Source organism: Myotis daubentonii, chromosome 6, assembly GCF_963259705.1.
Source record: "Myotis daubentonii chromosome 6, mMyoDau2.1, whole genome shotgun sequence".
Taxonomy (NCBI): Eukaryota; Metazoa; Chordata; class Mammalia; order Chiroptera; family Vespertilionidae; genus Myotis; species Myotis daubentonii.
The window spans coordinates 62,817,974-62,842,662 of NC_081845.1; the positions used below are offsets into that span (position 1 = coordinate 62,817,974).

Below are 24,689 nucleotides of genomic sequence, written 5' to 3' on the forward strand. Positions count from 1 at the left end.
TGCAGCTGCTCTTTTTTCCTTCAGAATTATCTCCTGCATACAATTTTTCAAAAGAAGAGAATGATTCCCCTTTCTTATTCTGCTCTTTTCCTCAACTTCTCTGGTGAGGCCCTATCAACTTCACTAAGATTGTGCCTTGGATAGCCCTATCTCCAAGTGTGTAGCCTGGTAGAAAGATTTTCGTGTTCCCAATAAATTAAGTCAGTAAAATTCAGCTGCTATGATAAAGGACAAATTTTGAGTATTTAAGTTATATTTGTACGATTCAGGTGGCTTCAGAGTTACCTACTATATTAGTTATTCTAGAACTGGATACATATGTTGACCGTCAGGATGGTAGGTATTCTTCATTTCCCAAGTTTTCAACCATGTATGTATATGTTACATATAAGTCTACATCAGGGACCAAATTCCTTTATTTTTGTCGAAGCCTAAGGCATCACTGGAAACCAGCAGGGTAATAACAGACTGGACTATAGCAGTAATGTATATGTATCTTGAAAGAGGGAAAAAAAGAGAAAAAGGAGATGAAAAGTAAAGAAAAGAAGAATAGAGTATGGAGCCCAGCCTGCGTGGCTCAGTGGTTGAGCACTGACCCATGCATTAAGAGGTCACCAGTTTGATTATCGGTCACGGCAAATGCCTAAGTTGCAGGCTCAATCCCCAATGGGGAATGTGCAGGAAGCAGTCAAAATATACTTCTCTCTCTCCCTTCGTCTCTCACTAAAATCAATAAAAATATATTTAAAAAAAAGAACAGAGTATAGAAAGGAACTAAAAATGCTTCTAAGACCTGTAACAAGTACTATTGTCACAAAGTCACCTATTCACCATTATATTTTGACACAACATAGTTTACAAATTGCATATAAAAGCAAATAATTCTGAGATGGAATTTAAAAAATCTAACTCTGAAATGAATAGTATCATAATAAAACATATTTCCCTTTAAAACTATATGTTATTTAAGATTATATTTTTAAAATTAAAAAGCATAATTACATTTTTAATTTTGTTTTCTTTTTGCACACAACTTCCTTTGATCCTTTCTTCATAGGTTTTTGTACAGGCAACAAGTCTGCTATTGGCTTCTTCAAAGGGAATTTTCGCAAAAAAATTGGATACATTATTCTTTATACCAATTTCAGTAACGATACTTTCAAATACCGTATTTGCTTGAGCATCAAGGGCATTTTGAAAAATTAAAATTATATACTGTTCTTCCAAATCTGAAAAGAAATCAATATAATCATAAGTCTAAAAGAAAAAAATAAGTATATAGGAAGTTATTAGAAAAAGAGTAACAACTAGTTATTCCAAGAACATCACCAGAAATCCCTGTATCAATGTTCAAAACAATACTTGGCAGAGTATATAAAATAAATATAAAATAAAGACCAGTGACAGTGCTACCTGACAATGTCACCTAAATTATTAAGAGAAAGGAATCAGAACACATTATTCTAGCAGTAGCTCAAGAACAAATCTATTCATGGGTATAACTCTTTTACTTCATCTAATAGGATCAAAATATATTCATAGTTTTACATATGTATAAATTAAAAATTTTATCAAACACAAATAAAATTTCCAAGTGAGCTAGAAAATTTAGTTGTAAAAACTGCTATTCACTAATGTGCAAACTCTTAAGCTGAAGCAGCAATTACTGCTGAAAAGTATTTATTTTACAAATATTCATGCTATGCCATAAATATTAGAACCATATCATTTATTATAGAGATTGAAGATACATTCTACGAACTTGCAAACTTCTAATTCAGGGTAAGTTTCAAGGATTCCAGATTTATATGGTTGTACTTAGTACCTATCAGTGCATTTTAAAAAGTTCATTTTATCTAAGGACTATGCTGTACACCTGAAACCAATACAAGATAATATTGAAAGCAAATTGTAATTGAAAATTTTAAAAAAAATCATTTTACTCATATAATACAAGGTCAAAGAGTGCAGACCTTTGGAGTTTTAACCATTTTGAAAACTTTATCAATGAGCAAACCTGTGTCTTACTTATCATTAGAACTTCCACTTCATGTGGGCTTTTCCTCATCTATAAAAGGGGAAAGTAAGATCTATCCTACAAGGTTCTTATAATAAATATAATACTATATAATAAAAGCATAATATGCAAATTGTCCCCTCGACCGGGAGTTCATCCAGGAGTTCAACCAGGGGACGGGGCAGGCGGCCAGTGGAAGGGAGGGAGTACCTGGCTGGCAGCCGCTGGGAACCCTTACCAGTGCACAAATTTCTGCACTGGGCCTCTAGTCCTATCTAATAAAAGACAAAAAGGGTAATTGACCGTACCTTCGCTACACTTCCCATTGGCTAATCAGGGCGATATGCAAATTAACCGCCAACAAAGATGGCAGTTAATTTGAATACATAGGCTCCAAGTGGTGGAGCGAAGCCAAATGGCCCCGAAGCCCGCTGAGCAGCGAGGCCTCATGGCCCCGGGATCGGCGGAACTGCAAGGCCTGAGGGCTGGGGGGGCGAGGGGGCTCTGGCCGGAACGAAGGCCTGGGTCTCGGGTGCCAGAGGAAAACTGGTGCCAGCAGCCAAGGGAAGGGAAGGCCTACTGCACGAATCTCTTCATGCAATAGGCCTCTAGTATCAACACTAATAAAAGAGAAAAATGGTAATTGGCGTACGAGCTACCCTTTTCATTGGCTAATCAGAGCTATATGCAAATTAACTGCCAACTAAGATTGGCAGTTAACTGCCAACAAGATGGCGGTTAATTTGCATATGTAGGCACAATGCAGGGAGGCGAAAGGGAAAGCAGGAAGAAGCCCCCTGCCACTGACAGTGATTGGAAACCCAGGGGGGAGCTAAGAGCTGGGGGGGAGTTAAGAGCCGCCTTTGCCCTGCCCCCCAGCCATGATCAGAGAATCAGGCGCCTTTTCCGCCCTGGCCAGTGATAGCAGGAAGTAGGGGTAGAGCCAGCGATGGGAGCTGGGCACGGTTGAAGCTGGCAGTCCCAGGAGCTAGGGTTCCCTTGCCTGGGCCTAAAGCGAAGCCCACGATTGTGGGGCCGCTGCCACTGCAGGTCCCCGCTGCCTGGGCCGGACGCCTAGGCCAGAGGCGTCAGGCCTGGGCAAGGGGCCGATCTTGCGATTGGAGGGTGATGGGGGTCAACGCCTGAGGGCTCCTCCCCCCCCCACACACACCCAGTGGACGAATTTCGTGCACCGGGCCCCTAGTAATATAATATACATGTAAAGGATCTATCAAAGTATATTCACATTCTGCTAGTCAATGGATTATACTTATTATTATAATCCAATCTACATAACTTACTTGTTAACTTATGCATTCTTTTACAATGAGTCCAAACTTTATCATCCATACTCATTTGTATCAGCATGCTCAGCTTTTCATAAACTGGTGGTATTGTCTGAAGAAATACGACTGGTAATTTACGGACATTACACCATTCACATTTAGTTAGATCAGAGGTATTTAAAGTAAAGCCTACTGGATCAGCTTCTGCTTCTGGAGGAAAACAAATGGAAATGGAAAATGAATCAATTCTTAAAACAGCAAATCCATAAATGAAGAAGAGTGTGAGAAAATACAAGTTTAAAGTAAAACATATTTATTATGCTCTGTAAATAGTAACTTGTAGTGGGAAATGAAGAAAAATCCTTATAACTATCTTAAAGAAGCTTCTGCATTATTTTTCCAAAAGAGGGTCCTAATGAAGTATACTTACAATTAAACATAGATTTTTGTGATGTTACAGAATGAAATCACACTATCAACACATTGCGGACCAGTAGTTTTATTGCTAGCTTTACCCAGTGCCCAGGTAAGTGTCTACTGAACGAGTACAAAAAATGTTTTACATAAATATTAAAGGAATGCTTTAAAATTAAATACCCACTGCATTTTGACATTATTTATTACATGTTCTTACAAGCTAATATCTTTTTTAAAGTATGATACTTTGTAAAACACTGTATAATATAAAGCGAGAATTCTCATGATCTGTCCACAATGTGTTAAAATATACCTAATAACTAATCATGTATATTTAATCTTTCATTCCTGTAAAGTGCTTCAGTGTGAAAAAAATTTTAAGTTAGTATAAAGACATATTATAGCTTACCTTCTAGCGGTATCTTGATAAAATCTAAACAAAACTAAAAAAATAAAACAAATTAATGCCAATCTAGATTTATGAGGATTTTGCTACAAACAACCTAAATGACATATTATTCGGCACTTAGATTACAGAGGGCAGAAGAAATAAATCATCTACCACGTGCTTAAATACAAAACAAGATAACGTCCCCACTTCCAAATTACCTCTCAGAAAGGTAGGCTTCACCTTTCTGATTCAAATACTGAGAATATTCTTTTTTTTTTTTAATATATTTTATTGATTTTTTACAGAGAGGAAGGGAGAGGGATAGAGAGTTAGAAACATCGATGAGAGAGAAACATCAACCAGCCGCCTCCTGCACACCTCCCACTGGGGATGTGCCCGCAACCGAGGCACGTGCCATTGACCGGAATCGAACCTGGGACCTTTCAATCCGAAGGCAGACGCTCTATCCACTGAGCCAAACCGGTTTGGCACTGAGAATATTCTTATACTATTGACTTATTTTTTCATAATTTCAAAGAGAAAATGAGAAAATGCTATATAAGACCCTAATATGTAAATCAACACAATGGCAGAACAACCGGCGGAATGACCGGTCACTATGACTCACACTGACCACCAGGGAGCAGACGCTCAATGCAGGAGCTGCCCTCTGGTGGTCAATGCATTCCCACAGGGGGAGCGCCACTCAGCCAGAAGCTGGGCTCATGGCTGGCAAGTGCCAACGGCAGTGGCAGGAGCCTCTCCCTGCCTCTGCTGCAGACAGGTGGTAAAGGAGCGAGGGGTCCCGGACTGCTGGCTTAGCCCCGATCCCTGGGGATACTGGGCATAAGCAGCAGGCAGACATCCCCCGAGGGGTCCCGAACTGCGAGAGGGAGCAGGCTGGGCTGAGGGGACACCCCCTTAGTGCATGAATTTTATTCACCAGGCCTCTAGTGTAACAATAAATACCTGAATACTCATACCCAGATTCACTAACTTTAGTATCTTCCTACACTTAATCATTCTTTATGTATACACTAGAAGCCTGGTGCTCGAATTTGTGTAGAGTTGGGGTCCCTCGGCCTGGCTGGAGATCGGGGCCAATTGGGGTTGCAGGAGGTTGGCTGCGGGATGTTGGCTTGCCGGGGGAAAGGGCTGCAGGATGTTGGCCAGCCATGGGAGGTTGGCTGTGGGAGTGCACTGACTACCAGGGGAGAGCTCCTGCATTGAGCGTCTGCCCCCTGGTGGTCAGTTCACGTCATAGCGACCAGTCGACTGGTTGTTCAGTCGCTTAGGCTTTTATACATATATAGATACATACATACACACACACACACACACACAGTGATTTCTCTTTTGCTAAACCAGTATAAAGGCAGAAAGGTTCATTATTACAACATCTAGGAAAGTCAAAATTAAGTTCATTCAACATACAGTTCATACTCAAATTTCTCCAACTGCTCAAAATTATCCTTTATATTTGCCTTAAATTTCCCCTGATGATTCTGTCAAGGCAATGTTACACTAGTCTCTCTTTTGTTTACTACTGTCTATAGCAGAGAGAAACCTCCTTCTGCTTTTAATAAATAGCCTTTGAAAAATCCACGCTAGGTTCAAAAAATGTACAACACTTTGGACTGCACTACATCGAAGGCACATGATGCCAGCCTGCCCCACTATTGATACAAGCTTAATCACTTGTTGAAGGCAGTGTGTCAAGTCTTTCCACTGTAAAATACTTAAAATCTGTTTCTTAGATTAATAATGACACGGCAGATATATATCGTTTCAGTGCAAAACATAAAGGAAGTTATGTACAGAAAGAAAATATCAAATCATCTTTTAACACACAATCTGAAGAAATTACAGATCCACTATACCTTATAAAAAATGTTCTTTGGCTAAATCCCATGGTACAAGGAAGATTAATAACAGATTGCAAATTTCCAAATCATAAGCACAACTACTTTTTAGCTGAAATATTTCATTTAGCAATTTAATTTAAAAAACCCTATAGTAACATATTTTATATTATACACACTGCCTTTTACTTTTTAGACTAACTTCATTTTTTCTTCAGTAGATCATATACATATTAATCTGTAACTTTCATGTAAAAAAATTCATTCAAATTTTGATGTTGTTCTTGCTAGATAGCCTTGAGACTATGCAACTTTCAACTAAATGGCTAAATTAACAGCCTTAATTATCATACTAAGGAGTTCTGAATAATGTAGGGGGAACGCCATAAAACCAATAAGACATTCCTGGACATTTCTGACATATAAGACATAGTATAACACTTTTATTATCTGACAGTCCCATCAAAGATAATCTGTACCATGAAGTCTTGAAACAAAACAAAAGCTTCGTAAATCCCTGAAAACCCTGCTATATAACAATGCTGCCGGGCAATAATAAATTTTCTATATATAATTTGCTTTAGATCTCTGGAGTATTTAATATCATTCTAATTTTTAAATAATGAGAAGCTAGAGTTTTTTGATGGAAAAAAGATTGCTCTTTTCCCATATGGCTTTTCTTGCATAAGAAATCAGGTCCACATTTCATTTTCTCCTATAAACTTAACCTATAAAATTTTTCCCCCCTTTTGATCATATTTACTCTAGAATCATAAATCCTAGAAAAAAAATAGCTATTAGTTACCATAATTTACATAATAATAAAGCAACCTTTTAACTTTCCTAATACAATGTGTTTTCTTAAAGATATTACTTTATGTATAAAGAAGAATACAAGACAGAGTTTAAAAGGTTAGAAATGGATAGCCAAGCACACCAAGTTAAGGAATTATAAAGGCTTACAAAATAGTGCAGTGCTAAAGGAAGATCAATTTACCAACAATGTATAGAGTATATTAGAGAAGAAGAAAAATGATGACTAAGAAAGCTAATTAAGGAGATTACATTAAATATTCAAACAGAAAATGCAAATTTGAATAGGATTGGTAGCAGTAAAATAATAAGAAAACACGTATGAGAGGTAAAAATTAAAGGACTATGGAAAAGTCCTTTGGGTTTTGTGGATACTGAACCAGTGCCTTCTGAGTGGCTATAGTAGTTCAATAATCTATTTTTAGGAGTCTTAGTGCTTTAAGACATTTTTCTGCAGACTCCAAAACTTTTGGATTCTTCTTTCTGTCATTATATTCTTTAAAATACTGTTTTCATTGAGTTGGCATTAAGAATAAAATAGTAGCCCTAGCTGGATTGGCTCAGTGGATAGAGCATTGGCCTGTAGACTGAAAGGTCCCAGGTTCGATTCCAGTCAAGGGCACATGCCTGGGCTGCAGGCTAGATCCCCAGTAGGGGATGTGCAGGAGGCAGCCGATCAATGATTCTCTCTTATCATTGATGTTTCTCTCTCCCACTCTCCCTTCCTCTTTGAAATCAATAAAAATTTATTTTTTAAAAAAGTAAGAAGTGGAAAGTTTTTAACTCAGTTAAAATACTAAGTATCTTCCCACAATGAATATGTCACTACCTTGAACAATGAATTATAAAAAAGTTTTTACTGACTTTTATGGTGAGGATTTATTTATAATTATTTATATACTATTAAATAAATATAACATCTTAAAATAATTTAATATTCTATCAAGTATTTTAACTCACATATTTTAAAATATTACTTATTAGCCTTAGCTACAGAATTATAAATCTTATAGTTGGTACAATGAACACAGAAGAATGTACTTACAATTACAGGTTCTACTAATAGCCGAAAGAGCGTCCCTACTCGTATACTTCGACAGTTTAAAATGACACTGCCATAGGAACTTGGGCAGCTTAAAGATACAGGATCAACTAAAGTTTCTTGAGCAATCACCTTGCGACGTTTTAGAGGTGTGTTGATAATAGAATTACCAAACTGAAAAAGAAAAAAATTTTCACTTAATAAAGTACTAAAACAAGGCTTTGAACTAAGTATATATATGCAGAAGACCCAATATGAAAATGTAATTATCAAAACATAAGATTAATTTTACTTCAGTGGTGTCAGATGAAGTAAAAATTTTGATTTTATATAATAATAAACTCTTCAATGTTATATAGCTATACTTTATCTAGTTATTACTTTAAAAGATAGCACAACAGTGAAAAATGGTATTCTGGGAATAAGACTGCTTGGTTTCAAATCACAGCCACACATCTTTTAATCCGATTTTGTAAACTTAATAACTCCATAAGTTTTGGTTTGCTAAATTGTAAAATATGAAGAGTATCTACTCAAATGAGCTAAGGCCTATAAACAGCTTAGCACAGTGCTTCATGCACAGTAAAATACTAGATAAGTTAGCTAGTAACAGTAGTAGTGGTTGTAGAACTTGGGGTTAAATCAACAATTCTTTAGCAAACAGGTGATTTAAGGGTATGGCTATTTGCATTAATAAAGGATGCTTCTTTATATATTAAACTTTAGCTAGTTGATTTATTAAATAAATATATATTGGTTAATCCTCACCTGAGGATATTTTTCCCATTGCTTTTCCAGAGAGTAGAAGGGAGGAAGGGAAGAAGAAAAGGAGGGAAAGAGCAAGAGAAGAGAAACACGGATGTGAGACATAGCAACTAGTTGCCTCTGGAGTGCACCCTGGGGTGGGAAGCAAACCCACAACCCAGGCATGTACCCCTGACCAGAAATCGAATCCAAGACCTTCAGTGCTCAGGCCAACTCTCTAACCATTGAGTGACACCGGCCAGGGCATAAAATATTTATCCTATATAATAAAAATCTAATATGTTAAGTGTCCGGTTGTTCGGTGACTGGTCCACTTTTCAACCAAAGTGTAATATGCTAATGATATGCTAAGGCGGCTCAACTGCTCACTATGACATGCACAGACCACCAGGGGGCAGACGCTCCAACTGGTAGGTTAGCTTGCTGCTGGAGTCCAGCCGATTGGGACTGAGTGAATGGGCCAGACACACCTTGGAGCCCTCCTGCGGTCCCTCCCAGGCCCAATCGTGCACTGGTGGGGTCCCTCGGCCTGGCCTGAAATCTCTCGCAATCCAGGGCCCTCGGGGAATGTTAGAGAGCGGATTTCAGCCCGGTCCAAAGATCACTCCCCTCAAGAGGACGCCAGACGAAGGGCTCATGGATGGTGAATGCTGCTGTGGCAGTGCGAGCCTCTCCTGATTGGGACTGATTGGGCGCAAGCCCACGGAAGACACAGTGGGACCAGGATGAGCAGGAGCAGCAGGTAGGAGCTGCAGGCAGCTTTTGGACTGCAGGTTTCGGACCGATCTCCCCAGGCCACCCAGAGAGGCCCCACCCATGCACGATTTCATGCACCAGGCTTCTAGCCTAAGTAAAATTTAAAGTAATTAGTTATGTTAAAAACTTTATTATCATCACAAGAATAAAACATTATCCTGGTAAAAAAAGAGGGAAAAATGTTCAATGCGTAGAGATAAGCACTATTCTCATTATACCTACAGAGACATTTCTGTGATCTATGTCACAAGAAAAAAGTAAAACAAAATGTGATGCACACACATTTTTTCCTGTAAACTGCTCTTTCAGGCTTATTAACAGATTTATTATAAATATTTTCCCACATATTAATAGTAACATATAATATAGATTTAAAAACTCTTTTTAGCTTTAGAATTATTTCTTCAAATGACATGTTATTTAGCTCAATAACTCTATATAATAAAAGCCTAGGTGGTGTCATGCATGATGCACAAGATAGCCACCATCATGTTGTCACAAAATGGCTGCCACACGATGGCTGGCAGGGGAAGGCAGTTGTGGGCAATCAGGCTGGCAGGGGAGGGCAGGTGGGGGCGATTGGGCAGACAGGGGAGGGCAATTGGGTGTGACCAGGCTGGCAGGGGGAGGGGGGGAGATGGGGGGATCAGGGCTGCAGGGGAGGGCAGTTGAGGGGCACCAGGCCTGCAGGGAGGGCAGTTAGGGGCGAGCAGGCCGGCAGGGGAGCAGTTAGGCATCAATCAGGCTGGCAGGGGCGCAAACAGGCTGGCAGGCAGAAGCAGTAAGGGGCAATCAGGCAGGTGAGCGGTTAGGAGTCAGGATCCCAGATTGTGAGAGGGATGTCTGACTGCTGGTTTAGGCTTGATCCCACAGGGATCGGCAGTCGAACATCCCCCGAGGGGTCCCAGATTGTAGAGGATGCAGGCTAGGCTGAGGGGGACCCCCCGCCCCATGCACAAATTTCGTGCACCGGGCCTCTAGTAAGTAGATAAATAATTTAAGAAGTGTTCCAGCTAAATCCATAGTAAAGACTGAGTCTAGAACTAGGGTAGTCCATACCCTTCAAGGAGCCTCTAAAAGATCTCTGAGGAACCCTAATTGTTCAATGTTCCAGTTGAAATCTGCTCACCCACAAATTCTATCACCTGGAAATCCATTATTTATTTAATTGAATTCTACTATGCTCACATCTGAGTTCTTACTGGACTTTTTGCATGACACATTATTCTCCAAGAAGTATTTTCACAGCTAAATCCAGATATATATGATTTTTGCCAAATTGCCTTACAGAAGTTATGTTACCAATTTACATACTCAATACTCCATTCCTCCAAACACTATGCAAAATGAGATACTATTATACTTGAAAAGTGTTTCAGCACTGACAGTTAACAAAATATATTGTTTTAGTTTCATTTTTAATACTTTACTACTAGTTTGAACTCTATTCATTTCCATTAGTCATTTTTCTATAGTTTGTTTCTATTTCTTGATTTTTTTAAGAAATTAAAAATATATAAAGGACCAACTCACATTGTTGCACAGTTCCTTATTTTTTCTTTATTTGCATTTACCTATCAAATTATTTTTATGATGTTTTGCTACACTGTTCTGTATTTTTCATTTACTCAAATATATTCATCACTTCATTTGCTATTATTGCTTGTGCAGACACATTTGGAAAGGCATCCTTCAAGATTATATTAAAAAATATTAATCCTTATTTTTTCTTTTTTTTTAAATATATTTTATTGATTTTTTACAGAGAGGAAGAGAGAGGGATAGAGAGTTAGAAACATTGATGTGAGAGAAACATCAATCAACTGCCTCTTGCACACCCCCTACTGGGGAGGGGCCCACAACCAAGGTATATGCCCTTGGCCGGAATCGAACCTGGGACCTTTCAGTCCGCAGGCTGACGCTCTATCCCCTGAGCCAAACCGGTTAGGGCCTTATTTTTTCTTTTATCTTTGTAATTGCTCTTTTTTTTATTTCCTTACGGTTTCCACCATAACAACCAAATATGTATGTTCCCATATTTTTATCTATATTCCTGTAATCCATGACATGTATATATAAACCCATGTATAATTTTTTTCATCCTTAGCCAAGGATATATTTTGATTTTAAAAAAATTTTTTTAGAGAGAGAGTGGAAAGGGACAGAGAGAAACATTGATCAGCTGTTCAAAACCCGAACCCCACCCCCCCACACCCTGACCAACTGGGGATCGAACCTGCAATATTTTTGGTGTACAGGAGGAGCACAATTCAAATCAGGGCCCCATATATAATCTTTTACAGGTTTTTAAAAATCTTTTTTTATAAGTAATTTACAAAAATAAGAAAATATGCACATATTTCTGCATCCTGGTATTCCCATTTAACAGTACCATGTAGAAATTTTAAGTCATTACTATAGTTTTAATTTTTTTTGTGAGTGACTGCACAATAGTCCATGATGTGGATATACCATAAATTCTTCATCCATTTCCATATTAATGGGCAATGATTTTATATGCAGTTATATGCCAAGAATCATTTTTATACATACATTCTTATGTACTGGAGAGGAAGATTCCTTTGAAATTAAGTCTAGGGAATGAATTATTTGGTCATTCCATATACATTTAAAATTTTTCAACAGATATTTTTTACACTGCTTTCCCCAAAGATCCTAACACCTTTCTTTTCCATCAGCAAATTACAAAAGTACTCTTTTCCTCAGATTCTTGCCAGAAGTTTATATTAACTGATTTTGTATTCATTTTGAAAGTTGGTTTAGAATATGATGATTAAGTGGGGTTTAAAATGCCATTTGAAAGATTATTTGGAAGAACAATCCATTAAATCGCAGGTTAAAGTGTAATCTATTGAGCAAGAAGAAATTAGTGTTACAGCAACATGTAAGTATAAATAAGTATATTTTACACTTGTATAATTTGGGAACAGGGAGAAGTAATTTTTAACTTACTAATTTGTACTTTTCATGTGGTAGCTAATTATCTGAATTTTCTTTGTCTATTCCTTTTTTTTCATTTCCTTTTTTTCTTCAATCTTTAAGAGTTCTTAGTCTACTACAGATATTAACATAATATGTCATCTGCATTACAAATACTGCTCTGAGTCTATTTGCCATAATGTTTATCTTTTCCATCTGAACATTTTGAAAATTTTATAAGCGTAGAACAATAATGTAGTTGAATACAACCAAGTTAAAAATGATTTCTGCCTGTTCCCAAATTATACAAATACTAGAGGCCCGGTGCGCAAAAATTTGTGCACTCAGGGGGAAGGGGGGGGTCCCTCAGCCTGGCCTGTGCCCTCTTGCAGTCTGGGACCCCTCGGGAGATAACGCCCTGCTGGCTTAGGCCAGCCCCCAGGTGGCAGAGGGCAGGCCCAATCCCTAGGTGCAGCCCCTGGTCGGGCTCAGAGCAGGGCCGATTGGGGAGTCGGGGCGCCGCCCCTGTCATGCACAGAGCAGGGTGGATCGGGAGGTTGCGATGCCACCCTCAGTCACGCTCAGGGAGGGCTGATTGGGGGGTTGGGGCACCGCCCCCTGTCAAACTCAAGGCAGGGTCGATGGGGAGGTTGCGGCGCCACCCCGTCACGCACAGAACAGGGCCAATCCGGGGGTTGGGGCGCTGCCCCCTGTCACGCACAGAGCAGGGTCGATCAGGGGGTTGGGGAGATCCCCCTGACACGCACAGAGCAGGGCCCATCAGGGGGGTTGGGGCTCCTTACCCTGTCACGCACAGAGCAGGGTCAATCAGGGGGTTGGGGAGATCTCCCTGGCACGCACAGAGCAGGGCCCATCAGGTGGGTTGGGGAGCTCCCCCCTGTCACGCACAGAGCAGGGCGGATCAGGGGGTTGAGGAGCTCCCCCCTGTCACTCACAAAGTAGGGCTGATAGGGGAGTTGGGGCACCGCCCCGTCACACACAGAGCAGGGCCGATCAGGGGGTTGGGGCGCCGCCCTCTATCACCCACAGAGCAGGGCCGATCAGGGGGTTGGGGTGCCGTCCTCTATCACCCACAGAGCAGGGCCGATCAGGGGGTTGGGGTGCCGCCACTCTCACACTCAGGGCAGGGCTGATGGGGAGGTCATGGCTCTACCCTGTCACACACACAGCAGGGCCCGAGGGGGGGTGGGGTGGGGGCGCCACACCCTGTCACACACAGAGCAGGGCTGATCAGGGGGTTGGGGTGCCGCACCCTGTCATACACAGAGCCGCAGGGCGATCAGGGGGTTGGGGAGCTCCCCCCTATCAGGCACAGAGCAGGGCTGATCAGGAAGTTGGGGCGCCTTCCCCTGTCACGAACAGAGCAGGGTGGATAGGGAGGTTGTGGCCCCGCCCCGTCACACACAGAACCGAAGGGCAATCAGGGGGTTTGGGCGCTGCCCCTTGTCATGCTGATCCCGGTGCTGGGAGGCATATTACCCTTTTACTATATAGGATAGAGGCCTGGTGCATGGGTGGGGCTGGCTGGTTTGCACTGAAGGGTGTCCTGGATCAGGGTTGGGGTCCCCACTGGGGTGCCTGGCCAGTCTGGGTGAGGGGCTGAGGGCTGAAGCTCCCAACTGCTCCTTTTTTTTTCTTTTCTTTTTTTTTATTCTGGGCCAGCTTTAGCTCTGGCTCCAGCTCTGAGGCCTCTGCTGCTGAAAGCAGGTATCTGGTTTGTTTGGGTTCTATAATCGAAACAATGTATAACTCTAGCTCTGAGATCCCGGCTGGCTGAAAGCAGGTTTCTGGGGTTTTGTTTAGCTTCTATATTTGTTACAATGTTTCAAACTGCAGGCTCAGAGGCCGGCAAGGCAGGCGGGGAACATTGGTTTCCTGTGTCACTGAAGCAAGCCAGCCTCATGTTAGTTTCAAGCTGCCTGGCTGCCAGCCGCCATCTTGGCTGGCAGTTAATTTGCATATCGCCCTGATTAGCCAATGGGAAGGGTAGCAGTCGTACGCTAATTACCATGTTTCTCTTTTATTAGATAGGATACTTGTTTATATTTACTTGCTGCTGTAACAACATTATTTCTTCTTGCTGAAGTGTTTACACTTTAACCTGTGATTTAAAGGGTTGTTCTTCCAAATAATCTTCCAAGTGCCTTTTAAGCCCCACTTAATGAATAATTCATCTTTTTCTCCTATTAACACTGCCAAATTACCCTCCGAAGAAATACATCCATCCCAAAGGTGAGACATAATCTGGATATAAATATCAATAAATGTAAAAAGTACCTGATCTTTCATTCTTGCTTTTCTTGGCAATGGAACTGTATTTAATTCTGAATCTGCTGGAATGCTTCTTAGTTCATGCTCTACTCTACCGGTATTTTCACTTAGTGCTGCTTCTACTTTTCCAGTGGATGGTGCTGGGGAAGAACATGCTGAGTCAGCAGGTTGAGGAGATATGCTCTCTCTTCTGTTAGTCCTGTCATTGTCATCATCATCATCACTGGACAAAATGACTATAAAAAATGTTAAATACTTCATGTACTTCATTTCTGGCAGTTAAAAATATAAATATATTACCAAAATGGGGAATATACCAAATCTGCTTTGGATCTCCTCCAGATCTGAGATTAATAAAAACAAATGAAGATATAATCCACTCTATCTGATGAAAAGTTAAATTTATGAAACACTTAAAAATAAAGCATAGTAACTGACATCTTTTTTTAAATAACATAGAAGTATGAAATTAATTCTATAGTCCATCATCACCACCCACAAGGAAACATACACCTTTGTTTAAATGTTTAATCAGTAGGTCCATTTCAAAGTTCCCAAAAGCTAAAGTATAAAGATAATCTGCATACAAATTGTTCACAAATAGCATGAATTTTAAATATGTGTGAAACTTTATGTGACCACATAATTTTATCTCATACAGGAAATCACTAATTGGTCCTTGGAAGAACTTGGACCAGTGCCTAATTCTCAATTAATCTTGATGAATAAATGAGCATGGGCAAGAAAAGACAGTATGAAGGTAATTTACTCTTATACCTTGTACTAATTATTAAATTAGAGGTTTGGTGCATGGATTCATGCACTAGTGGGGTATGCGGAGATTGGGCCTAAACCAGCACTTCTAAGCTGCCTACTGCTCCTGCTCATTCTGGCCCTGCTGCTCCTGCTCGGTAGGCTTGCTGCCACTCTGCAGCGCTCTCTGGGCTGTGGTGACCAGCCGTGAGTCCTACGTCTGGTGCCTGCTGGTCAGCTGAGCGGCGGTCCCAATGTGGGAGCACACATAGCGACCAGTCGACTGGTCATATTATAGTTCGGTTGCTTAGGCATATATATATATATATATATAATTTCCGTTCCCAAATTATACAAATATACTTGTTTATACTTACTTGCTGCTGTAACAACATTATTTCTTCGTGCTGAATTGTACATATGATATATGTATATCTTATCAAAACCATCCCTATATCATAATTCCTCAAAGTCACCCACACTGCACTTTTGTCAAATCCTAACTCATACTCTGGTTTATAAATGTACATAACCTGGCCCTTGACTACTTCTCCGACTTTCTTATACTATTCCACTTTTCTTCCTTTATTCTCCAGACCAACTAGCCATTTATTCTGTTCTTCTAATACCCACAAGCTTGTTCCTGTCAGTATTTGATGCACTTTTGGCATCAAGTATTAGCTTAAAAATCACTTATTGCTCGACCACGCAATCTAAAGTAAGTACATGAGCCCTTGCTTATTTACAACAACTATACTCCAAAAGTCTAAAAAAGTGCCAGGCACATAAAAAGCATACGAAGTTCATCTGTTGAAAAATGCATAAACTTCTATATATTATTTACTCCATCTCCTTAAGCCTAGGTTGCCTCATTTAATTGTGAAAACTAAATTAAACAAATTAGTGTATAAATCTTTACCACAAAGCAGGGATTATAAGCATGTGATAAGTGATATCTTTTATTATTAATATTAAATAATATTAAACGCTCTTAAAATATAACACTTTGTTTTTCACATACTTACATGGAAAGTACTTAGTTTTTCTTTTTTTTGGCACAAGGGAACAAATTTATATTTTATGAAATTAATTCATGGTTGTGGTTAAACTCTAAAAAGTAAACTGCTTAATAAACCTAAGAACCACATGAATGTATTTCCTTATGTCATCAGCCTATATGGTCGATGCAGACAAAATATTTTGTATTTTTTCACACATCAACTTAGCCTTATTAATTTCCAGTTCTCCTCATCTTGAAAAGTTCCTCAGATTGTCATTTCCTATTTAAAGTTTAGCTCTGTAATACATAGTAACTGCCTAATAAGGGAGAGTTTTCTTCATATCTTACCATTATTAAACATATTAACATTAGAAAAGATTCAAATGATATTAAAAGTAATATTACACTGGCATAACACTAAAATGTACCATAAAATAATCAAATATCAACATTATCATATCATAATAGAATATAGGCTGCACAGCCATCATACAGTATCTTTTTAAAAATATATTCTTGAGAGATAAGCTAATGTACTGGTACAGATTAAGTTTTTTAGTATTCCCATCATTAGTCAATGGGAGCTCTTTCATTTTAGCTCGTGTCCTTTGACGTGTCTATAGTAGATTCTGACAGCTTCCATATATCACTAGATGATCTAGGTTTATTATTACATTCGTGTCCCAGATCTTGAGTAGGCAATTTCTCTGAGGAGCTCTGGTGGGAAATGATATTCAAAAATGCAAATATGGAAACTAGTGTTGTTTGTTTCTACATGAGAATTGCTTACTATTTCTAGGCATTCTCTGTGGGTAAAGCTAGGAAATACTTATTTCCTTATTTAAGAAAAAATATGCAGTAAGTTCACTTTATCTCTGATTCAAATTTAAAGTTACAAGATATTGATTTCTTTGATTTTACTTTTATATTCCTTTTTCTCTAACACTGAAAATCTTGTTTTCTGGAGACAATCATACAATGGCTTATTTGCTTTATCAAGTGTTTAAAAATCCCAATACCAATATTAGTAACAATATTTGTGACTGCATTTAGGATTTCCTTGTAGTTTTGTTTGACCCATTAGGATGCACAACCACAATATTACTTTAATTTAAATTCATCTAAAATAATTCTTCTGTGTTCAAGCGACCAATAGATATATAATGACATTAATTTATTTCATTTTGGTTTTGATTTTAAATATTTGCAATTTAATTTTCTTTTATAACTATGTGAAATGTTTACATGGCTCCAAAGTCAAATCTATAAAACAAGTACATATGTAGACACCTAGCATCTACCCCTAATTCCCATACTGCTTCCTCCCCTTCCAACCACTTTTAAATTCAATTTCTGATATACCTTTTCATTAAAGACAAACAAAACACCTAGATTCATTGTCCCATCCTTCCTAAATAAAGGGTAGCATACTATATATTGATACTCACTTTGCTTTATTCATTTGGTTAATCACTTTGAAATCCCTTGTAAAATACTAAGTCATTTCTCCCCTTTTACAACTAGGTATGCTGTAGTTTTATCAACCAGTCTGAATGATTCCAATCTTTTGGTATTTATTATATAATAGAACTATATTCCATACACACACACACATGCACATGTGTCTGAAGTAAGAAAAAAAGATTTAGGGGAGAAACAAAAGTGGTAAAGAAACTAATTTTCACTGAGTCCTTTCTATCTGTTCAATATTTTATTTGGCTATCCTAGGTACTTTATATGGCATTTTATTTAGTAGTAGAGGCCCAGTGCACAAATTTGTGCATGGGTGGGGTCCCACGGCCTGGCCGGCTATTGGGGCCCATTGGGGTTGTCTCCTGCCCCGATTGGGGCTCGGGGCCATCAGGACTGGCTGGCCAGGGGAGGGGCCATGAGAGGTTGGTGGGGCCAATTGGGGCTGGATGGCTATGAGAGCATCTGCCCCTGGTGGTCAGTGCGCATCATAGTGTCCAGTGGACTGGTCATTAGGTCACTTAGGCTTTTATACGTATAGCTTAACAAGGCAATGTATCCATTTACAGATCATAGAGATTAAATTAATGAGGCTGAAGTTAGAAAGCTAGAAATACCAGGATTTGACCTAGAACTCTGGTCAAGTTCTGAGGTTTTATTACATATATGTGTGTGTGTGTGTGTGTGTGTGTGTGTGTGTGTGTGTGTGTGTGTATCCTATATAATAAAAGCCTAATATGCTAAGTGTCTGGTCATCTGTTCAACCAATCAAAGTGTAATATGTTAATGATATGCTATGTGGCTCAACCGCTTGCTATGATGTGTACTGACCACCAGGAGGCAAACCCTACGACCAGTAGGTAAGCTTGCTGTTGGAGTCCGGCCGATGGGGACTGAGTGAGATGGGCCGGACACACCCTGGAGCCCTCCCGCGATCCCTCCTCAGCTGGCCAAGCTTCCGTGTCCCACCCCACCCCGATTGTGCACTGGTGGGGTCCCTTGGCCTAGCACGCGCCCTCTCACAATCCGAGACCCCTTGGGGGATGTTGGAGAGCTGTTTTCAACCTGATCCTACTCAACTCAGGAGCTGCCCCCTGGTGGTCAGTGAGCTTCCACAGGGGGAATGCTACTCAGCCAGAAGCCAGGATAATAGGTGGCAAGTGCAGTAGCAGTGACGGGAGCCTCTCCTGCCACCTCCACAGCAGTTGGACATTCCCCGAGGGCTCCTGGGCTGTGAGAGAGTACAGGCCGGGCTGAGGGACACCAGCTAAAGTGCACAAATTTTGTGCACAGGGTCTCTAGTCTACACTAATAAAAGAAACATGCAAATTGGTGTCACTCCACTGCACCCACCAATCAGGACAAGTATGCAAATTAACCCAACAAAGATGGCGGTTAATTTGCATACACAGACACGGAGCAAAGACCGAAGACGACTGAAGACTGAAGATGACTGAAGACTGAAGATGACTGAAGACTGAAGAGGCTTGGCTTCTCCACTGCAGCCGGAGCAGAGAAGCCAAGCCTTGCTGTTACAGCCAGAGTAGAGAAGCCAAGCCTCGCTATAGCCGCAGCAGAGAAGCCAGGCACAAATGAGCTTGCTGATTAGCTTCTATGCTGTGGCCAGACCAAAGGCCTGGGTCCCGGGTGCCAGAGGAAAACCAGTGCCGTCAGCCAGGGGAAGGAAGGCCTATTGCACGAATCTTCATTCAACGGGCCTCTAGTATATATATAAAAGCTTAAGTGACCAGGCAACTGGCCAGTAGCTATGACACGCACTGACCACCAGGGGGCAAATGCTCAATGCAGGAGCTGCACCCTGGTGGTAAGTGCGCTCCCTCAGGGGGCGTGCCGCTCAGCTGACCAATGGGTGCCAGACACTGGGTATATGGCTGGTGAGCACAGCTGCAGTGGCACAAGCCTCTCCCGCAGACAGTCCCCCTATATACCCAAGCGGCGGCAGCAAGCATAGCGGGGCCAGGATGAGCGAGAGCAGCATGGTGACCAGCCAGGGGTCCTCCATGGCTGCCTGTCACTTCGTGCACTACTTTATACTGTGCGGGATCGATGCTGACAGCAGACTAGAGCCCAACAAAGGTGACACGTAAGGCCAGACTGCGGTGGCGTGGAGGTCCACTGATACCCGCAGGCCAGGCCAACGGACCCCACGGTGCACAAATCCGTGCACCGGGACTCTAGTTTATGATGTACAGGTTCAGAAGAGTTATTATTTGCTAACTATGAGTACAATTTTAATCCTCTACCCAAAAAATATTACATAACTGACACAAAACTATACTTCTCAAATATACTCATGTTCACTTTACAATGTTGGACTGATATAAGCAATACCAAAGGGAGTAAAACACTTACTTGGATCATTTAGGCCTGACAGGCTTATTTTCCTTTCTTTTAGATTTGTGGTCTTGGCTCCTTTTGCCCTAGGTAAAACAACTTTCCCATTAGTCTGTAAATAATTCTGTCTATCACAGTTTACAATAATATCAATTGGAACCTTTCCCACACTGTTGCCATAAAACTTGTTGGGTGTTAATGCTGTGTTTTGTGACTTCTGTCCTCCAGAATTCTGATGATTTGATGTTCTCAGTAATGGACCAGTTGATTCATTCAAAGTTATAGCTGGTCTGCAACTTCTGGGCAAATCCTTAGGAAAAAGAATATCACAAACTTTGACATTTGGTCTGAATTTCTTTTTCTTGACACATGTTGGACAATATTCATACTGTTCAGAAAACTTAGGTTCCAAAAAAATAAAAGACTGGGATTTTATTTCAACATCATGGAACAAATATATACAATATTTCAAAATTAACTCTCACTTCCCATGATCATCACCATGGTTACCACAAAAATCTGAATGTCATATTAGTTAGAATTTAGCAGCAGAATGCTGAAGGAATTTTTGAGCCCTTCACTCCAGCATACAAGGCATAAATAATCTTAACACGTTAAGTTCCATGTCTGTCACCGGTGACTGACACTATACTTTCAGTCTGGACCAGTCAGTCACTGGTGCTGCCAGCATATCGGTGAAATTGGATATCACGGGCTAAATGGAAAGAAAGACAAAACAGGCTTGTTGCTTAATGAGTTAAGGGGATCAATATCTAGTTTCACAATTTCTACATATAACCTTTTCAAAAATCCAACATGATTATGCTATGTCAAGGAATCTCCTACCACAACTGCTCTTCTCCTCAAAATAAGAATGCTAGCCCAGCTGGTGTGGCTCAGTGGTTAAGCATCAACCCATGAACCAGGAGGTCACGGTTCAATTCCCACCCAGGGCACATGCCTGGGTTGCGGGTTTGATACTTAGTAGAGGCTACGCAGGAAATCAATAAAAACATTAAAAAAAAAATGCTAAACCTATCTTCCATTTAAAGTATTACAAATGGTGTATTTCCTGGGGTATAAAAACTATTAAATCAAACCGAAGGACAACTTTAAATGTTGAAAAAAAAAAATAAGTTATAAGTACTGCTTAACAAAAATTTGCAAGACAATGGATTTCTAGGTCAATGCTACAAAAATATTTTAACGAAGGCTTAATCTATGTTACAATTGTGATATCATTAAAAATGTTTTCTGACAGAGTATCATTTGATTTGGGGCATATAAATTAGAAGTTCAAGGTATTGAGTGATATTACTATAATATAATTCTTTCCATAGTCATGTACTTATTTTTGTGAAACTTATTTACGTACTTATTACCTCAGCATTTATGTCTGTAAGAAGGAAACAGGAATAGATGTTGAATCAAGTCTCAGTATATAACATATATTTATCCATGGAGACATGAAGTAATTGAGAAAAAGTCAATGGCTCCAATTAAAAGATGCACTTCCAATAACTTTACGCCAAATAATTACTTATCAAATTTTGTAACAACATATAATTTAGATTAATAATTATTTTTTGTATATTATATGTATTTATACTGTACTAAAGGCCCGGTGCACGAAGGTGCAGTCCCTAGACCTGGCCGGAGATCAAAGCGCGAGCGTCTGTCTTAGAAGGGCAGGTCTCTGCTGACCTCTGGGACCTGGGCAACACCTGGGCTCCTGGGGCCCCACCTGTATGCGTCACAGCTCCAGAGTCTCCACACAGAGATGCAGAGCATGGCTGGATGCTGCGGACCGGGCGCAGTGTGGTCATCCCGGAAGCCAAGCGGGCAGCGTGCTCTCTCCCGGCCGGCCTCACAGACCAGCTCCTGCGTGAACCCACCAGGAGCCCAACTGGCCCTTGCAGTCCCAGTGGCTTTAGCCCAGCTCACCCAGAAGAGGCTGCATGTGTGCGGGGTGAGCTCCTGGTGGGTGCCCAGCAACTGAGCGCCCACTGCCAGCGCCATGTTGCCAACACTTGTCATGTTCTGCACTCCTGATCAAACGATCACCAAAGGGGACAATTTGCATATTAGGCTTTTATTATATAGGATTGTTATTTTAAATTTAAATATAACTGATATTCAATATTGTATTAGTTTCAGGTGTACAATATAGTGATTTGACACTGAGATACTTACAATGTGATCATCACACTAATTCTAGTAGTAATCTGTCACCATGCAAACTTATCACAATATTATCAACTACATTCCCCTTTACTTTTTTCACCCATCCCTCCTTATCCCTACACTCTGGCAACTATCCATTTCATCTTTTTTTGTAAGAGAAATACTCAGTATAAAAGAAAAATATTTTAATACTTTGAGCCTCATATCAAAGGAAATTAAGTGAACAAATATTTGTTGTGACAATGAAATGATAGAATGAGATGGTCATTATCAAGATATATTATACTTGGATGCTACCAGATCCATATATGAGAAGGGAAATCTAACCACTCTAAAAACATTACTCCTGCCTGGCCGGTGTGGTTCAGTGATTAAGCATCTACCTATGAGCCAGAAGGTTCCATTCCTGGTCAGGGCACAATACCAGGTTGTGGGCTCAGTTCCCAGTAGGGGGCATGCTGGAGGCAGCCCACCAATTATTCTCTCTCATCATTGATATTTCCATGTCTCTCTCCCTTATCCTTCTTAGAAATCAATAAAAATACATTTTAAAAAAATTCTGGTTGAAGCTCATGCTGGGTATAACTCAGCTGGTTAGAACATTGTCCAATAGACCAAGGCTATGGGTTTGATCTCTGGTCAGTGCATATCCAAGAAGCAATCAATGAAATCATAAATAAGTAGAACAAAGCTCTCTCTCCCTTCTTTACTCTTTCTCAAATCAATTTTTTAAAAATTCTAGTTGAGAGCAGTTATTTGGAGTATGTTGCAGGATGGCACTGATGTAACTTTTATGTGTCTCTTCTAGTAGTATGAGAAAAGTTCACCTAAAATTCAATAAATACTAAAAATAGTATTAATAAAAATACCATCTCATTAACAACAAAGAATAATTTCTCTACCCACCTCTAAATCAGATAAAGATTTTTTTGAGGCAGGAGACACAGGAGTAGTAGATTGATATGTACTGTGACGTTTCTGTGATACTTTCCTTTTGATTTCTGACTCCAAGTATGATTCAGATTCTTCTGTCTTCTTCATTATATGATCTAAAGGAAGGAGACAAAAACAAAAGTACTAAAATGAAATTTTATAAATTCCTCATGATCCTTGTTATGAAAAAATACTAACTTATATTATCAAATTGTTTTAGTTAAAATAATGTTTCAACATAATAAAGAATAATCAGAACTTTAAGTCAAACAATGCTATATAATAAAAGCCTAATATATTAAGTGTCTGGTTGACTGGTCAGCCGTTCAATCAAAGAATAACATGCAAATGATATGCTAAGGCCACTCAACTGCTTGCTATGATGTGCACTGACCACAAGGGGACAGACACTCTGACAGATAGGTTAGTTTGCTGCCGCGGTCCAGCTGATCGGGACTGAGCGAGATGGGCCAGACATGCGCTGGAGCCCTCCTGCGGCCACTCCACGGCTGGCCAACCTCCTGCATCTCTCCCCGGCCCCGACCATGCACTGGTGGGGACCCTTGGCCTGGCCTGCACCCTCTCGCAATCCAGGACAACTCGGAGAATGTTGGAAAGCCAATTTTGGCCAGATCCCGCAGGCATATCTATATAATAAAAGCCTAAGTGACCATTACGGCAGAATGACCAGTCACTATGATGCGTACTGACCACCAGAAAGCAGACGTTCAATGCAGGAGTGCAGCTCAGCCAGGGTTCACGTGGCAGTGCTAAGAAGCAGCAAGCCCAGTGGTAAGGAGCAGGGAGCAGGTGGACAGTTAAGAAACAAGGGGTCCTGGACTGTGAGAGAGCACAGGCCAGGCTGAGGGACACCCCCTCCCGTGCACAAATTTCATGCAGTAGGCCTCTAGTTACATGATAAAATATTACAAAACTATAGGCCTGGTGCACAGAATTTGTGCATGGGTAGAGTCCCTAGGCCTGGCCAGCGATCAGGGCCAATCTGTGGGGCGACTGGCAAGGTGATCGAGGCCCCCGCTCACACTCGCCTTGGCTGGCCTGGCACTGCCTGCTCACCAGCCCCACCCCCCACTGGGGCCTGGGGGACAGCTCCTGTGTTGAGTGTCTGCCCCCTAGTGGTCAATACGCATCATAGCAATCAGTCGTTCTGCCAGTTTTTATGCCTTTCGGTCAATTTGCCTACTATGGTTTTATATAGATAGTTAAAAAAAAATACAATTTTGATGCTATAACCCAAAAGAATTTGAGTTTTGAATTTAACAAAAAATAATAAAGATTTCAAATTGTAATCACCTGAATGCGCAACCAATTCTTGGTGATTTCATTCAAAATTAAGTAAATTCTCAAGTCAGTTATAAAAAATGTTTTTTTACATATTTATATTATAACTGG

General features: G+C 40.3%; 1 protein-coding gene across 12 annotated transcripts in view; it reads right to left on the reverse strand.

Annotated features, from left to right (window-relative positions):
• The window catches only part of SENP6 (SUMO specific peptidase 6), a 122,313-nt gene that overhangs the window by 35,940 nt on the left and 61,684 nt on the right, over nucleotides 1-24,689 (reverse strand). For 10 of the 12 annotated variants that reach the window (XM_059701153.1, XM_059701151.1, XM_059701150.1 and 7 more), the window contains 7 exons: nucleotides 23,250-23,392; nucleotides 20,178-20,469; nucleotides 14,588-14,817; nucleotides 7,832-8,002; nucleotides 4,130-4,163; nucleotides 3,319-3,513; nucleotides 1,003-1,229 (listed from right to left, as the gene is read on the reverse strand). In XM_059701153.1, coding sequence (XP_059557136.1) covers nucleotides 1,003-1,229; nucleotides 3,319-3,513; nucleotides 4,130-4,163; nucleotides 7,832-8,002; nucleotides 14,588-14,817; nucleotides 20,178-20,469; nucleotides 23,250-23,392 — 1,292 coding nt within the window. The remainder of the gene's footprint in view (nucleotides 1-1,002; nucleotides 1,230-3,318; nucleotides 3,514-4,129; nucleotides 4,164-7,831; nucleotides 8,003-14,587; nucleotides 14,818-20,177; nucleotides 20,470-23,249; nucleotides 23,393-24,689) is intronic. The other 2 variants (XM_059701154.1, XM_059701158.1) reach the window with 2 other exon arrangements.